This window comes from Sus scrofa, chromosome 3 (assembly GCF_000003025.6).
Source record: "Sus scrofa isolate TJ Tabasco breed Duroc chromosome 3, Sscrofa11.1, whole genome shotgun sequence".
Taxonomy (NCBI): Eukaryota; Metazoa; Chordata; class Mammalia; order Artiodactyla; family Suidae; genus Sus; species Sus scrofa.
Window position 1 is genome coordinate 97950781 of NC_010445.4, and position 17387 is coordinate 97968167.

General features: G+C 40.2%; 1 protein-coding gene across 5 annotated transcripts in view; it reads left to right on the forward strand.

Annotated features, from left to right (window-relative positions):
* The window catches only part of LOC100516606 (cytochrome c oxidase subunit 7A-related protein, mitochondrial), a 32195-nt gene continuing 15142 nt past the window's right edge, over window positions 335-17387 (forward strand). For 3 of the 5 annotated variants that reach the window (XM_021087580.1, XM_005662586.3, XM_003125203.5), the window contains exon 1: window positions 335-503. In XM_021087580.1, coding sequence (XP_020943239.1) covers window positions 432-503 — 72 coding nt within the window. In that variant the 5' untranslated portion in view covers window positions 335-431. Of the gene's footprint in view, window positions 504-10443; window positions 11390-17387 lie in introns of those variants that run through there. The other 2 variants (XM_021087579.1, XM_021087578.1) reach the window with 2 other exon arrangements.

Below are 17387 nucleotides of genomic sequence, written 5' to 3' on the forward strand. Positions count from 1 at the left end.
CAGCTCTAGGCCCCGCCCACCAAGGGCCCGCCCACCAAGGCCCCGCCCCGAGGCCGCTCCCTCGACTGCAGCAAGCCCCTAAGCCTACGGCTTGATCCGTGGGGCGCTTGCGCAATTCTTAAGGCGTCTTGGTACTGCCTGAATCTGAACGTGGGTGCGGAAGAGGAACTTTCATATTTCCTATACACCGCGCAACGGCTTCTTTCCGCGCTCTTCTAGAGTCGCTTTTGCCTTCTCTGTCCCTGAGAACCTGGCTTCTCGTTCCCTTAAGTGGCTTAAGAGGGCATGTTTTAAATTAGGCGATCTCTGGGCACCCCGGCTCTTGGCGCAGGGTCCTTTAGTCGAGCCTTGGGGCGACAGCGGGGAAGGCGGGGTCCTTTTCTAGGGCGGTCGCGCAGGCAGCGGCTGCGGGAAGTCGGACACTGGGCATCATGTATTACAAGTTTAGTGGCTTTACGCAGAAGTTGACGGGAGCATGGGCTTCCGACGCGTATAGCCCTCAGGTACGGGTGGCGAGAAGGGGAGAAGGGACGGCCCGAGTTTCTGCTCCTGGTAGTCTTGGCTCTGGAGCCAGGCGAGGCTTCTGCCTGCTGTTCGTTTAGTTCGCCCCGCGCCTCTTCTCACCCCCTTGCCGCGGCCGTGGAGGTGCCGAGTTCCGCAGGTGCTCCCCCGGCTACGCTGGCCGGGTGTGAAGCTGGGCCTGGTACTTAGTAGGGGTCAAGGTGACCCCCGGGTTGTTGGTTGTGGATCGTGGGGTGTCTCATGGGGTCTGCGGGGCACAGAATATGACCCGTCCTAGTCCGAAGTTTGGCCCCATCCTTTTTAGGGAGGTCCAACTTCCAGTCTCCTCAGTGCCTCATTGTCATACTACTGCCACGGCCCAAAAGACAGCCTCATTCAAACACCAGATTTGAGAGCTGGGATGATGGCACCGACGGAAGCCATTGGGACGGGAGCGGTTTTATGATCAAAATTAGGATATTTAGCTAATTCAAATATTTGGGTGAGCCTGTGCAGTTACGTGCAGAGAGCTGACGTTTTCGCCTACTGTAAAATGGTTGACAGTTGCTCTTATTCGAGTGGTCTGAAAAGTATTGCAGTTTCACTCAGATTTTGCCAATTGGAGTATCAGTTTCCGGCGTGTAGGTCAGAGATGAGGGACTGTAAAGTCCCACCCTCTTAATCTGGGCTTAGATCCTGGCTTAGCTGATTTAATTTTATGACCCTGACTAAGTCATTTAATTTATTGTGAACTCAATTTCCCCTAGGTCATCTGTAGTTTAGATTAAATGAGGTGTGTTAAGTGACTAGGTCAGGTGGCTGTTACTAGATAAGGGGTGGCTATTCTCTGGAAGCTAAGTCATAGATACCATGATATTCATTCCTTATCCTCAGAGTAATGTGGGAAGAGTTGATGAGTTTTGCAGTTGGAAAACTGGGATAGTAAGGCCCCAGGTGAGGCCTAAGGAATGCTCCTGCTTCATTGTTGTTACAGCCTTTTTTTTCCCTATGGAACTCTGTAACTTGCTCAAGGGGGAGGATGATTAAGAATGATTTCAATCTGGAATCCCCGCCGTGCTGCAGTGGGTTTAAGATCCAGCGTTGACACAGCTGCAGCTCGGATTTGATCCCCGGCTCGGGAACTTCCATATGCAGCAGCTGCCCCCCCATAAAAGAAAAAGAATGATTTCAATCTAAGATTGGATTTGTTGTTAAAACTAGGATAGGGAGGAGTTCCCATCGTGGCTCAGTGGTAAGGAACCTGCTAGTATGCATGAGGACTCGGGTTCCATCCCTGGTCTTGCTCAGTGGGTTAGGGATCCTGCGTTGCCGTGAGCTGTGAGCTGTGGTGTTTGTGCAGATGGGGCTCAGATATGGGTTGTTGTGGCTGTGGTCTAGGTCAGCAGCTGTAGCTCCTATTCAACCCCTAGCCTGGGAACTTCCATATGCCCTGAGCGCTCTTAAAAAGCAAAACAAAAACTAGGATAGGGAGGGCAAGAAAAAGGGCAGGTTTTTGGGAGGTGTGGGATTGGAGAGGAAGGGTCCAGGTTTATAAATATTGAGTTTGCGATATGTCATGTTTGGTTGCAGCTGGATTTATCAATATGGAGTTTAATAGTTCCAGGTGTCTTCAGCCCATTGGTGGTAGTAGAAATTGTGGTAGGGGGAATCATCCAGGGAGTGTATAGGGAAGAAAGGTGGAGTTATGATTACAGAGAAATGAAGAGAGAGTGGAGGGGGAAGATTTATTTAAAGAACAACCCAGGATTAGAAGGGAAAACAACGTGGTGTTACTGAAACAAAATTGGTAGTGAGCTCTAAAGAAGGAATTGATGACAGTGATTTGACAGATTATAAGAAATAAACATTTTTCGATCATATTTGCTTCTATAAAGAAAGTATATTTTTTAGCTCATGGATCTTACATGTTACAATTTGAGTTTTGACCAACACATATACTCTGTAACTCTTATATAGAAGAGTACATCACCCATAGGAAGTTCCTTCTTAATCTCACCTTGTCAGATCCCTGTCCACTTTCCTGTTCTGATTTTTATTGCTATAAATAGATAGTTTTGCCAATTTTTGAATTTAGTATAAGTGGAACCACACAGTGCTCTTTTGAAAAGGCTTCTATTTTCCATATTTTTGAGGTTCATTCATGTTACATGTATTAGTAGTTGGTTCCTTTTATTGCAGTAAAGGATATCATTTTTGAATATATCATAATTTAGCCCATTGGTATTTTTAGAATTTCTTTTGAGTTTTAACAATCTTTTTTTTCCATTAATTTATTAATTTTTATTGGGGTATAGTTGACTTACCAAGTTTCGTGTGTTTCAAGTGTACAACAAAGTAAATTGGTTATACATATTCCCATTCCTTTTCAGATTCTTTTCCCATGTAGGTTATCACATAGTGTTTATTTTCTTTTTTGCTTTTTAGGGCCGCACCCTCGGCATATGGAGGTTCCCAGGTTAGGTGTTGAATCAGAGCTACAGCTGCTGGCCTATGTGACAGCCATAGCAACACAGGATCCAAGCCATGTCTGCAACCTATACCACAGTTTACAGCAACGCTGGATGCTTAACCCAGTAATTGAGGCCAGGAATCAAACCTGAAACCTCATGGTTCCTAGTTGGATTTGTTTCCACTGTGCCATGATGGAACTCCATTACATAGTATTGAGTAGGTTACCCTGTGCTATACAGTAGGTCTTCGTTACCTATCCATTTTACATATAGTAGTGTGCATATGTCAATCCCAATGCTAATTTATCTCCTCCCTCCTGTGGTAACCATAAATTTGGTTTCAGAATCTTTGAGTCTTTTTCTGCTTTGCAAGTTCTTTTGTATCATTTTTCATTAGATTCCACAGATTACTGATCTCATATGATATTTGTCTTTCTGTGGCCTACTTCATCAAGTATGATAATTTCTAGGCCCATCCATGTTGTTGCAAATGGCATTTCAGTCTTTTTTATGGCCAAGTAATATTCCATTGTGTATATATATATATATATATATATATATATATATACCACATTTTCTCTATCCAATTCTTTTTTTTTTTTCTTTCAGTTTTTTAATTTTTTGTCTTTTTTAGGTCCACACCCTCGGCATATGGAAGTTCCCAGGCTAGGGGTCTAATCGGAGCTGTAGCCACCTCATGTCACAGGTGACATGAGGTGAGGGTGCAAGTCATGTAGATACCTGCATCCTAGGCAGAGGGAACATGACTAGTGCCTGGGAGGTGTAAGGGGCTAGTCTACAGGCTGGGAGAGAGAAAGAGGGGATGTAAAAGGGTGGAGTGAGGCATGCAACTCATATGGTTCTGAAAGCCATCGTAAGTACATTGAGTTTTGCTCGGTGGGATAGTAGGGCTTTGGGAAAGTTTGAGCTGAGTCATAACACCTGTTTTCACACTATTACTGGTTGCTGTATTAAGAGCAGACTGCAGGACAGCAAGAGTGGAGTGGAAGCAGGTTAGGAGGCTGTTGTAAAAATCCAAGAGTTTCCAGATATTATCACAACCTTGTAAATCAACTCTACTTCAGTAAAACTTAAAACCAGAGTGTGGATTGGTGAAGATAGGTGAGAAGTGGTCAGATTCTAAATATAATTTGAAGGTAGAGCCAAAAAGCGTTTTCAAATGTGTGAGAGGAATTAAGAACAGTTTCAAGGAGTTCCCGTCATGGCTCAGTGGAAACGAATCTGACTAGGAACCCTGATGTTGCCGGTTCTATCCCTGGCCTTGCTCAGTGGGCTAAGGATCTGGCGTTGCTGTGAGCTGTGGTGTAGGTGGCAGTTGCAGCTCCATCTGGTGTGTAGGCCAGCGTCTACTGCTCTGATTGGACCCCTAGCCTGGGAACCTCTATATGCCACAGGTGCTGCCCTAAAAAGGAAAAAAAAAAAGGTTTCAAGTTAAAAAAATTTTTTTTTTCTTTTACTGTGCCTGCGGCATGTGGAAGTTCTTGTGCCAGGGATCGAACCTGTGCCACAGCAGCAACCTGAGCTGCTGCAGTGACAATGCTGTATTCTTAACCTGCTGTGTCGCAGGGGAACTCCTAGTTTCAAGATTTTTGACCCAAGTACCTGGAAGAGTGGCATTGTCATTTATTGAGATAGGGAGAGGCATATTTGAGGCTCATAATTCTTCTAGGTCAGGGCAGCCACACTCCTGGAAGAGGTATAGGTGAAGGTATTTTTCTCTAGATCCCTTCTGTACACACAGGTTCCTGGTCTACCCTTAAAAACACTAGTGCTAGTGTTATCTAGCTGCCTTGAAACCCTGAAAACATTGACTGCTCTTAAATTGTTAGGGGGTTTAATGATGGGTGGGGTAAAGTACCCTTCCATCATTTTCATTCTTTTTACCTGTGGGGCCAGGAAAGCTGAATTATTGATAGTATGGTATAAAACATAGGAGGGTTTGAATCCCATCTTACTAATGGCACTTCTTTTTTTTTTTTTTTTTTTGGCTCTTTGTCTTTTTATTTTTTTTATTTTTTTTATTACTCAAATGAATTTATCACATCTGTAGTTGTATAATGATCATAACAATCCGATTTCACAGGATTTCCATCCCACAGCCCAAGCACATCCCCCCACCCCCCAAACTGTCTCCTTTGGAGACCATAAGTTTTTCAGTGTCTATGAGTCAGCATCTGTTCTGCAAAGAAGTTCCCTCTGTCCTTTTTTCAGATTCCACATGTCAGTGAAAGCATTTGATGTTGGTGTCTCATTGTATGGCTGACTTCACTTAGCATGATAGTTTCTAGGTCCATCCATGTTGCAAAAAATGCTGGTATTTGATTAGGTCCCATTTGTTTATTTTTGTTTTTGTTGTCAATACTCTGATAGGTGGATCTGAGAAGATGTTGCTGTCATTTATGTCAGAGAGCGTTTGGCCTATGTTTTCTTCTAGGAGTTTTATAGTGTCTGGTCTTATATCTAGGTCTTTAATCCATTTTGAGTTTATTTTTGTGTATGGTGTTAGGGAGTGTTCTAATTTCATTCTTTTCCATGTGGCTGTCCAGTTTTCCCAGCACCACTTATTGAACAAGCTGTCATTTCTCTATTGTATATTTTTGCCTCCTTTGTCATAGATTCATTGGCTGTAGGTGTGTGGGTTTAATTCTGGGCTTTCTATCCTGTTCCACGGATCTATATTTCTGTCTTTGTGCCAGTACCATGCGGTTTTGATAATTGTTGCTTTGTAGTATAGTCTGAAGTCTGGGAGCCTGATTCCTCCAGCTCCATTTTTCTTTTTCAGGAGGTCTTTGGCTATTCTGGGTCTTTTGTACTTCCAAACAAACTTTGAAATATTTTGTTCGAGTTCTGTGAAAAATGTCCTTGGTAATTTGATAGGGATTGCATTGAATCTGTAGATTGCCTTAGGTAGTATAGTCATTTCGATAATGTTAACTCTTCCAATCCATGAGCATGTGTCATCTCTTTGTGTCATCTTTGATTTCTTTCATCAGTGTCTTATAGTTTTCAGAGTACAGGTCTTTTGTTTCTTTAGGTAGGCTTACTCCTAGGTATTTTATTCTTTTGGGAATTGCTTCCCTAATTTCTTTCTATTCTTTCATTGTTACTGTATAGAAATGCTGTCAATTTCTGTGTATTGATTTTGTATCCTGTGACTTTGCCAAATTCGTGGATGAGCTCCAACAGTTTTCTGGTAGAGTCTTTAGGATTCTCTAGGTATAGTATCATGTCATCCGCAAATAGGGATAGTTTTACTTCTTCCTTTCCAATTTGGATTCCTTTTATTTCTTTTACTTCTCTGATTGCTGTGGCTAGGACTTCCAGAACTATGTTGAAGAGTAGTGGCGAGAGCAGACATCCTTGTCTTGTTCCTGATCTCAGTGGGAATTCTTTCAGCTTTTCACCATTGAGAATGATGTTTGCTGTGAGTTTGTCGTGTATGGCCTTTATCATGTTGAGGTAGGTTCCCATTATGCCCACTTTCTGAAGGGTTTTTTTTTTTTATCAGAAATGGGTGTTGGATTTTGTCAAAGGCCTTTTCCGCATCTATTGAGAGGATCATATGGTTTTTATTCTTCAGTTTGTTAATGTGGTGTATCACACTGATGGATTTGCGGATATTGAAGAACCCTTGCATCCCTGGGATGAATCCCACTTGATCATGGTGTACTATCCTTTTAATGTATTCTTGGATTCAGTTTGCTAGTATTTTGTTGAGGATTTTTGCATCGATGTTCATTAGTGAAATTGGCCTGTAGTTTTCTTTTTTTTTTTTGTGGAATCTTTGTCTGGTTTTGGTACCAGGGTGATGGTGGCCTCATAGAATGAGTTTGGGAGTATCCCTTCCTTTGCAATTTTTTGAAATAGTTTCAGAAGGAGAGGTGTTAGCTCTTCTCTAAATGTTTGATAGAATTCCCCTGTGAAGCCATCTGGTCCTGGACTTTTGTTTGTTGGAAGTTTTTTAATCACAGTTTCAATTTCAGTTCTTGTGATGGGTCCATTCATCTTTTCTATTTCATCTTGGTTTAGTCTTGGAAGATTGTACTTTTCTAAGAATTTGTCCATTTCATCTAGGTTTTCCATTTTATTGGCATATAGTTGCATATAGTAGTCTCTTGTGATCCTTTGTATTTCTGTGATGTCTGTTGTTACTTCTCCTTTTTCATTTCTAATTTTATTGATTTGAGTCCTCTCTCTTTTTTGCTTGATAAGTCTGGCTAGGGGTTTATCAATTTTGTTGATCTTTTCGAAGAGCCAGCTTTTCGTTTCATTGATCTTTTCTATGGATTTCTTTATTTCTATTGCATTGATTTCTGCTCTGATCTTTATGATTTCTTTCCTTCTACTAACTTTAGGTCTTGTCCTTCTCTCTTGAGCTGCTTTAGATGTAAAATTTGCTTGTTTATTTGGGCTTTTTCTTGTTTCCTGAGGTGGGCTTGTATTGCTATAAACTTTCCTCTCAGAACGGCTTTTGCTGCATCCCATAGGTTTTGGAGTGTCGTATCTTCGTTGTCATTTGCTGCCAGGTATTTTTTAATTTCCTCTTTGATTTCTTCAGTGATCCATTGGTTGTTTAGTACCATGTTTAGTCTCCATGTGTTTGTGTTTTTTGCAGTTTTTTTCTTGTTGATTTCCAGTCGTATAGCATTGTGGTCGGAAAAGATGCTTGATATGATTTCAAATTTCTTAAAGTTACTGAGGTTGGATTTGTAGCCCAGGATATGGTCAATCTTAGAGAATGTTCCATGTGCACTTGAGAAGAATGTGTATTCTGTTGCTTTTGGATGAAGTGTCCTATAAATATCTATTAAGTCCATCTGGTTTAATGCTTCATTCAGGGCCTGTGTTTTCTTATTGATTTTCTGTCTGGTTGATCTGTCCATTGCTGTAAGTGGGGTGTTAAAGTCCCCCACTATGATTGTGTTATTGTCGATTTGTCCTTTTAAGGTTGTTAGCAGTTGCCTTATATATTGTGGTGAACCTGTGTTGGGTGCGTAGATATTTAAAATTGTTATATCATCTTTTTGGATTGATCCTTTGATCATTATGTAATGTCTTTTTTTTTTTTTTTTTTTTGTCTTTTTGCTATTTCTTTGGGCCGCTCCCACGGCATATGGAGGTTCCCAGGCTAGGGGTCGAACCGGAGCTGTAGCCCCTGGCCTATGCCAGAGCCACAGCAAAGCGGGATCCAAGCCACATCTGCAACCTATACCACAGCTCACGGCAACGCCGGATCCTTAACCCACTAGCAAGGCCAGGGACCAAACCCACAATCTCATGGTTCCTAGTCAGATTCGTTAACCACTGCGCCACGACGGGAACTCCGTAATGTCCTTCTTTCTCCCTTAAAATATTCTTCTTCATTTCATTTTAAGGTCTATTTTGTCTGATATGAGTATTGCTACTCCAGCTTTCTTTTGATTCCCGTTTGCATGAAATATTTTCTTCCATCCTCTCACTTTCAATTTGTATGTGTCCCTAGAAGTGAAGTGGGTCTCTTGAAGACATATATATGGGTCTTGTTTTCGTATCCATTCAGCAAGTCTGTGTCTTTTGGGGCATTTAGTCCATGAACATTTAAGGTAATTATTGATATGTATGTTCTTATTGCCATTTTATTAATTACTTTGGATTTGTTTTTGCTGCTCTTTTTCCTTTCCTTCTTCTCTTGTTCTTTTCTGCCTAGAGAAGTTCCTTTAGTATTTGTTGTAAGGCTGGTTTAGTGTTGCTGAATTCTCTCAGCTTTAGCTTATCTGTGAAGGTTTTGATTTCTCCTTCAAATCTGAATGAGAGCCTTGCTGGGTAGAGTAATCTTGGTTGGAGGTTTTCTCCTTTCATCACATTAAGTATATCATGCCACTCCCTTCTGGCCTGCAGAGTTTCTCTTGAAAAATCTGCCGATAACCGTATTGGGGTTCCCTTGTATGTTATTTGTTTCTTTTCCCTAGCTGCTTTCAAGATTTTGTCTTTAATTTTGGTCAGTTTGATTACTATGTGTCTTGGGGTGTTCCTCCTTGGGTTTATTTTATATGGTACTCGTTGTGCTTCCTGGATTTGAGTGAGTGATTCCTTTCCCATGTTAGGGAAGTTTTTGGCTATTATCTCTTGGAGTATTTTTTCTGTCTCCTCTCTCTCTCTTCTCCTTCTGGCACCCCTATAATACGGATGTTGGTGCGTTTAACGTTGTCCCAGAGTTCTCTGAGACTCTCTTCATTTGTTTTCAGTCTTTTTTCTCTTTTCTGTTCTGCATCCGTAATTTCCACTAATCTGTCCTCCACCTCACTTATTCATTCTTCTGCCTCCTGTATTCTGCTGTTAGCTGCTTCTAGTGAATGTTTTATTTCAGTTATTGTATTTTGCATCTCTTCTTGTTTAAGTTTTATATCTTGTATCTCTTTGGTCAGTGTTTCCTGTAAGTTATCCATCTTTGCCTCCAGTTTATTTCCAGTGTCTTGCATCATCTTCAGCATCAACAGTCTAAAGTCTTTTTCCTGGAGGCTAAGAATCTCCTCCTTGCTTAGCTGTTTTTCTGGGTTTTTTCCTTTCTCCCTCATCTGAGTTATAGTTATCTGTCTTTTCATTTTTATAGGTTTTTGGTGTGATGACCTTCTTACAGATAAGAGTTGTAGGCTCTCTTACTTCTGATGTCTGCCCCCCTGTGGCTGAAGTCAGTGTGGGGGCTTGCTGTAGGTTTCCTGATGGGAGGGGCTGATGCCTGCTCCCTGGTAGGTGGAGCCGATTCTAATCCCTCTGGTGGGTGGGGCTTAGCCCCTGGATGGGATTAGAGGAGGCTGTGTGCCTGAGGGGGTCTTTAGGTAGCCTGTTTACTGAGGGGCGGGGCTGTGATCCCACCTGGGTTGTTGTTTGCCCTGGGGCTTCTCAGCAGCTGAATGATGGGTGGGGCCAGGTTTTCCCAAAATGGCCACCTCCAAAGAAAGGCATGGCTGCTGAATATTCCCTAGAGCTTTGCTTTCAATGTCCTTCCCTCACAACAAGCCACGTTCATCCCTGTTTTCCCAGGATGTCCTCCAAGAACTGCGGTCAGATTTGACCAGATTCCCACGGAGACTTTGCTTTGTCCTGGGACCCAGTGCACGTGAAAGTCTGTGTGTGCCTTTTAAGAATGGGGTCTCCGTTTCCCCCAGTCCCATGGAGCTCCTGCACACAAGCCCCACTGGCCTTCAATGCTAGGTGCTCCAGGGGCTCTTTCTCCCAGTGCCAGATCCCCACACGTGAGAGTTTGATGTGTGGTTCAGAACTCTCACTCCTGTAGGTGAGTCTCTGTGAACCAGTTAGTTTCCAGTCTGTGGAACTTCCCACCTGGAAGGTATGGGGTTGTTTATATCGCGAAACCACCCCTCCTACCTCTTGATGTGTTCTTCTCTTTTTCTTCTGGAGTAGGATATCTTTTTTAAGGTTTCCAGTCCATTTGGGTGAAGAGTGCTTAGTCTTTAGTTGTGAATTTTGTTGTTTTTAGGAGAGAAGTTGAGGTCCAGTCCTTCTATTCCGTCATCTTAATTCCCGGAACTTAATGGCACTTCTGAGCTTTGTTTTAAGCATCAGTAGCATGGGCTGATCATACTTAATTTGCAGGCTTGATGTGAAGAGTAGATTTAATTTTAAAGATTGTGTAGGAACCTGAAAAAAATTCCAATTATAAATGAAGAAAGCAGAATGTGGGGTTTTGTACTGTGACTGTAAAGATATTCAAGTATGCTTATGAAAAAAGATTGGAGGAGAATATACAATTCATAATAACTGATGGGATAAGATATTGGGATTGTGGGTAACTTTAAATTTCTGTGTCCTAAACTTTTTATAATATTATAAATGGAAATATGGAATTATTTAAAATGTTAAGTTGATTGATACTCCTGTTTTCAGATGATCTTGTTCAAAAACTTTGCTATAGTTTTGAATCACTTGACAGGTGAACAAACACAAAGCATTAGATATAATCCCATCTAAAAATGCTCTCACATTAGTCCTGTCAAAACATGAATTTAATTTCAAACCATTTTTAGAGTTGCTAGGTAGGAAGTGTTTTTAAAATTTTTGCATTCAAGGGGAAATGATCATTGGGAGAAAATACAAAATACAGAATGATAAGGGCATGTTTAAAATTCTCCAGTTTAAAGAAAGATCTTTTTTATAGCTTTGCTGTATCTCTGTAGTTAGAGCCCCTGTTCCTGTCTTTGACTTCTAAGTGTCTGAGTGTGTTATGTTCCAAATGTAGAATAACAGCTTACTAAGCAAACTTTCTCTTAGGTGGATTTGTTTGTTTGGCTTCACTTGTGGCATGCAGAAGTTCCTGGGCCAGGGATTGAACTCAAGTCATTGCAGTGACCGGACCCACAGCAGTGACGATGCTGAATCTCCAGCTGCTGGGCGACCAGGGAAGTCCCATATGGATTGTTGTTTTTGAGCAATAGTTGAGAGGAGGTAGCAGGGGCAAGTAGGTACTTAAATGCCAGGGCTCTGGACTTTTAGAGAATCTTGAGTTTCCACACTTGGCTCTGGTTTTTTTTTTTTTTAAAGTGATTGCAAGCAAGTTACCCTCTCTGCTCCAGTTTTCCCCTCTGTAAAAAGGGAGTAGTAACATCTCCCTAGGGAGAGCTGTCAAGATGAAATGTAGTGATGCACATGAAATGCTTATTAATATGATGTGGGCACATAACAATGGCTTAACTGCTATTATTCCATAATGATAATATCCATAAAGGCGGAGATTGTATAAGTCTTATTCATTATGTATTTTCAGTATAGAAAGTGCTCAGTAAGTATGTTGAATGAGTGAAAGGAGGACAGAAAAAAAGGCCATGATTCATTCTCTCTTATGGGTCTCTGTTGGAAGAAATAAAAGCCAAGTTTATTTATTGAGGTATAGTTGATTTACAGTGTTGTGTTAATTTCTGCTCTACAGCAAAGTGACTTGTTATAGATATATACATATCCATTCTTTTTAGGATTCTTTTCCCATACAGGTTTTCACAGAATATTGAAGAGTTCCCTCTGCAGGTCCTCATTGACCATCCATTCCATATATAATAGTGTGATTATGTCAGTCCCAAACTCCCAGTCTATCCCTTCCTCCAGCCTTTTCCTTTTGGTAACCACAGATTTGTTTTCAAAGTCAGTGAGTCTCTTTCTGTTTTGTAAATAAGTTCATTTGTCTCCTTTTTTTAGATTACACATGTAAGTGATATGATATGTCTTTCTCTGACTTACTTCACTTAGTGTGATAATCTCTGGTTGCATCCATGTTGCTGCAAATGGCATTATTTCATTCTTTTTTATGGCTGAGTAGTATACCACTGTGTATACGTAGCACATCTTTATTCATTCCTCTGTTGATGGACATTTAGGTTGCTTCCATGTCTTGGACATTGTAAATAGTGCTGCAACGAACATTGAGGTGCATGTATCTTTTTGAATTACGGTTTTCTCTGGATAGATGCCCAGAGTGGGAATGCTGGCTCATATGGTAGTTCTGTTTTTAGTTTTCTAAGGAACCATTCTCCATAGTGGCTGTACCAGTTTACATTCTTGTCAAAAGTGTAGGAGGGTTCCCTTTTGTCCACACACTGTCCAGCATTAATTGTTTGTATGTACATATTTTTTCTTTACGACCGCACCTGCGGCATATGGAAATTCCTAAGCTAGGGGTCAAATCAGAGCTGCACCTGAGCCCTGTACCACAGCCACGGCAACTACTGGATCCTAGCTGCATCTTTGACCCACATTGCAGCTTGTGGCAATGCTGGATCCTTAACCCACTGAACGAGTCCAGGAATTGAACACATGTCCTCACAGAGATAGCATCAGGTTCTTAATCCACTGAGCCACGATGGGAACTTGTATTTTTGTAGACTTTGTGATGATGGCCATTCCAACCAGTGTGAGATGATACCTTATTGTAGTTTTGATTTGCACTTCACTAAAAATAAGTGATATCGAGCCATATTTTCATGTGTTTTTTGGCTGGCTGTATGTCTTCTTTGAAAAATGTCTATTTAAATATGCCAGTTTTTTTGATTAGATTGTTTGTTTATGATACTGAGCTGCGTGAGCTGTTTGTATTTTATTTTATTTATTTTGCTTTTTGGGGCCGCAGCTGCGGCATATGGAGGTTCCCAGGCTAGGGGTCCCTTTGGAGCTGTAGCTGCCAGTCTATGCCAGAGCCATAGCAACGCCAGATCTACACCACAGCTCACAGCAATGCTGGATCTTTAACCCACTGAGTGAGGCCAGGGATCGAACCCACAACTTGGTGGTTCCTAGTCGGATTCGTTTCTGCTGTGCCACCACGGGAACTCCATGTTTATATATTTTGGAGGTTAATTGCCTTTTGGTTGCTCTGTTTGCAGATGTTTTCTCCTGTGGGTTGTGTTTTTGTTTTGTTTATGGTTTCCTTTGTTGTGCAAAAGCTTTTAATTAGGTCTCATTTATTTTTGTTCTAATTTTCATTACGTTAGGAGGTGTATCCAAAAATATATTGCTGTAATTTATGTCAAAGAGTGTTCTGCCTGTTTTCCTCTAAGAATTTTATAGTATATGGTCTTAAATTTAGGTCTTTAATCCATTTAGAGTTTATTTTTGTAAGAGAATCTCATTCTTTTACATGCAGCTGTCCAGTTTTCCCAGCACTTATTATTGAAGAGATTCTTTTCTCCATTATATGTCCTTGCCTCTTTAGTTATAGATTAATTGACCGCAGGTGCATGGGTGTATTTCTTTTATTTCTGGACTTTCTGTCCTGTTCCATTGAGCTGTACTTCTTTTTTTGTACCAGTACCATACTGTTTTGATGACCATAGCTTTGTAGTATAGTCTCAAGTCAGGGCGTCTGATTCCTCCAGCTCTGTTTTTCTTTCTCAGAATTGCTTTGGCTATTTGGAATCCTTTGTGTTTCCATACAAATTTGGAGTTCCCTTGTGGCATAGTGGGTTAAGGATCCAGTCTAGTTGCTGCAGTGGCATGGGTCACTTCTATGGTGTGGGTTTGATCCCTGACCTAGGAACTTTTGTATGCTGCTGGTACAGCCAAAAAAGGGTCACTTCTATGGTGTGGGTTTGATCCCTGACCTAGGAACTTTTGTATGCTGCTGGTACAGCCAAAAAAGAAAAAAAAAATTTTTTTTTTCTAGTTCTGAGAAAAATGTCATTGGTTTTTTTGATAGGCATTGCATTGAATCTATAGATTGCTTTGGGCAGTATAGTCATTTTGACAGTATTGTTTCCTCCAATCCAAGAACATGGTATATCTTTCTATCTCTTTGTGTCATCTTCATTTTCTTTTATCAACTTCTTACAGTCTTCACAGTACAGGTCTTTTGTCTCTTTAGGTAGGTTTATTCCTAGGTATTTTATTCTTTTGGTATCCCATGGTAAATGGAATTGTTTCCTTAATTTCTCTTTCTGTTCTTTCATTGTTAATGTATAGAAATGCCAGAGATTTCTGTGTATTTTGTGTCTTGCAGCTTTACTGAATTCATTGTTGAGCTCTAGTAGTTTTCTGGTAGCATCTTTAGGATTTTCTGTGTATAGTGTGTCATCTGCAAATAGCTATAGTTTTATTTCTTTTCTAATTTGGATTACTTTTATTTATTTTATTTTTATTATTCATATATTTATTTATTTTGCTGCACCTGCAGCATGCTGACATTCCTGGGCCAGGGATTGAATCCATGCCATAGTGGTTACCCACAGCAATGAAATGCCAGATCCTTAACCTGCTGATCCACCAGGGAACTCTTTTTTTAAATTATTATTTTTTTTGTTAGAGTATAGTTGATTTACAGTGTTGTGCCAATTTCTTCTCTACAGCGAGGTAACCCAGTCATACATGTATATACATTCCCTTTCTTATATTACTTTCCATTATGGTCTATTCCAAGAGACTAGATACAGTTCCCTGTGCTGTACAGTAGAATCTCATTGCTTATCCATTCTAAATCTAAGAGTTTGCATCTACTAACCCCAAACTCCCAGTCCATCCCACTCCCTCCCCTCTCTGCCTTGGCAGCTACAAGTCTGTTCTTTATGTCTGTGAGTCTGTTATCTGTTTTGTAGATAGGTTTATCTGTGCCATATTTTAGATTCCACATATAAGTGATATCATGTGGTATTTGTCTTTTTCTCACTTCACTTGGTATGATCTAGTTGCATCCATGTTGCTGCAAATGGCATTATTCATTCTTTTTTATGACTGCGTGGTATTTCATTGTGTATATGTATCTTATTTAACATCTTTGTTAAAAAATTTTTGTTAAAGTATAGTTGATTTACAGTGTTGTGTCAATTTCTGGTCAACAGCAAAGTGACCCAGTCGCACACACATACATGCATACACACATTCTTTTTTCTCATATTCCATCACATTTTTATCACAAGATATTGGATATAGTTTCCTGTGCTATAATAGTAGGAACTCACTGCTTCTCCATTCTAAATGTAATAGCTTGCATCTACTAACCACAAATACCCAGTTCATCCCACTCCCTCCCCCTCCCCCTTTGGCAACTTCAAGTCTTTTCTCCATGTCTGTGAATCTGTTTCTGTTCTCTTGATAGGTTCATTTGTACCACATTCATCTGTCAATGGACATTTAGGTTGTTTCCATGTCATGACTATTGTGAATATTGCTGTTGTGAACATCTGGGTGCATGTATCTTTTTAAATTATAGTTTTGTCTAGATATATGCCCAGGAATGGGATTGCTGGATCATATGGTATTTCTAGATTTAGTTTTTTTTTTTTTTTTTTTTTTTGTCTTTTTGTCTTTTTTAGGGCCACACCCACAGCATATGGAGGTCCCCAGGCTAGGGGTCTAATCTAAGCTGTAGCTGCTGTCCTACACCACAGCTCACAGCAATGCCAGATCCTTAACCCACTGAGGGAGGCCAGGGATCGAACCCGCAACCTCATGGTTCCTAGTCGGATTTGTTTCCTCTGTGCCATGACAGGAATTCCTCTAGATTTAGTTTTCTGAAGAACCTCCGTACTGCTTCCCAGAATTGTTGTATCACTTTACATTCCCACCAATAGTGTAGGAGGGTTCCCTTTTCTCCACACCCTCTCCATCATTTGTTATTTGTAGACTTATGAATGATGGGCATTCTGACCAGTGTGAGGTGGTACCTTGTTATAGTTTTGATTTGCATTTCTCTAATAATTAGTGATGTTGAGCATTTTTTCATGTGCCCCTTGGCCATCTGTATGTCTCTTGGAGAAAAGTCTATTTAGGTCTTCTGCTCATTTTTCAATCACATTGTTTGCTTTTTTGTTGTTGAGTTGTATGTGTTATTTGCATATTTTGGAGATTAAGCCTTTTTTGGTTGTGTCATTTGCAACTATTTTCTCCCCTTCTGTAGATTGTTTGTTCTTTTTCTTTTCTTTTTTAATGGTTTCCTTTGCTCTGCAAAACTTGTGAGTTTAAGTCCCATTTGTTTATTTTTGTTTTTTATTTCAGTTGTTTTGGGAGAGTGACCTAAGGAAACATTTGTGTGGTTTATGTCAAAGCACCACTTGCTGAAGAGACTGTCTTTTCCCCATTTTATATTCTTGCCTCCCTTGTTGGTGATTAATTGATCATAGGTTATCTGGGTTTATTTCTGGACTCTATTCCATTGATCCATAAATGGCTTTTCTTATGTTGAGATCTGTTACCTCTGTCCAGTTTGGTAAGAGTTTTTATCATGGATGGTTGTTGGATTTTGTCAGATGCTTTTTCTAGATCTATTTAAATGGTCATGTGGTTTTTGACTTTTGTTAATGTGATGTATTACATTGATTTTTGTATGTTGAACCATCCTTGTGAACTTGGGCTGAATCCCACTCAGTTGTGGTGTATGATCTTTTTTATGTGCTGTTAGATTTGGTTGGCTAAAATTTTGTTGAGAATTTTTGCATCAGTATTCATCAAATATATTGGCATATATATGCATATATTTGGCATATATATGTACATATATATATATATGTTTGGTAGTATTTTTGTCTGGTTTTGGTATTAGGGTGATGGCGGCTTCATAGAATGTCTTTAGGTATTCCCCTTCTTCCTCAGTCTTTTGGAAAAATTTAAGAAGGATGGGTATAAGTTCTTCATTGTATGTTTGTTAGAATTCACCCGTGAAGCCATCAGGTCCTGGACTTTTGTTTGTAGGGAGTGTTTTTATTACATACTCCATTTCGTTTCTAGGGTTTGAACTGTTCAATTGATCTGTTTTTCTTGATACAGTTTTGGTGGGCTGTATATCTCTAGAAAGTTGTCCATTTCTTCTAGTTTGTCAGATTTGTTGGTATATAATTGTTCATAGTATTCTCTTGTGGTTTTTTGTGTTTCTGCAGTATCTGTTGAGATTTCTCCTTTTTCATTTCTTATTTTATTTAAGTT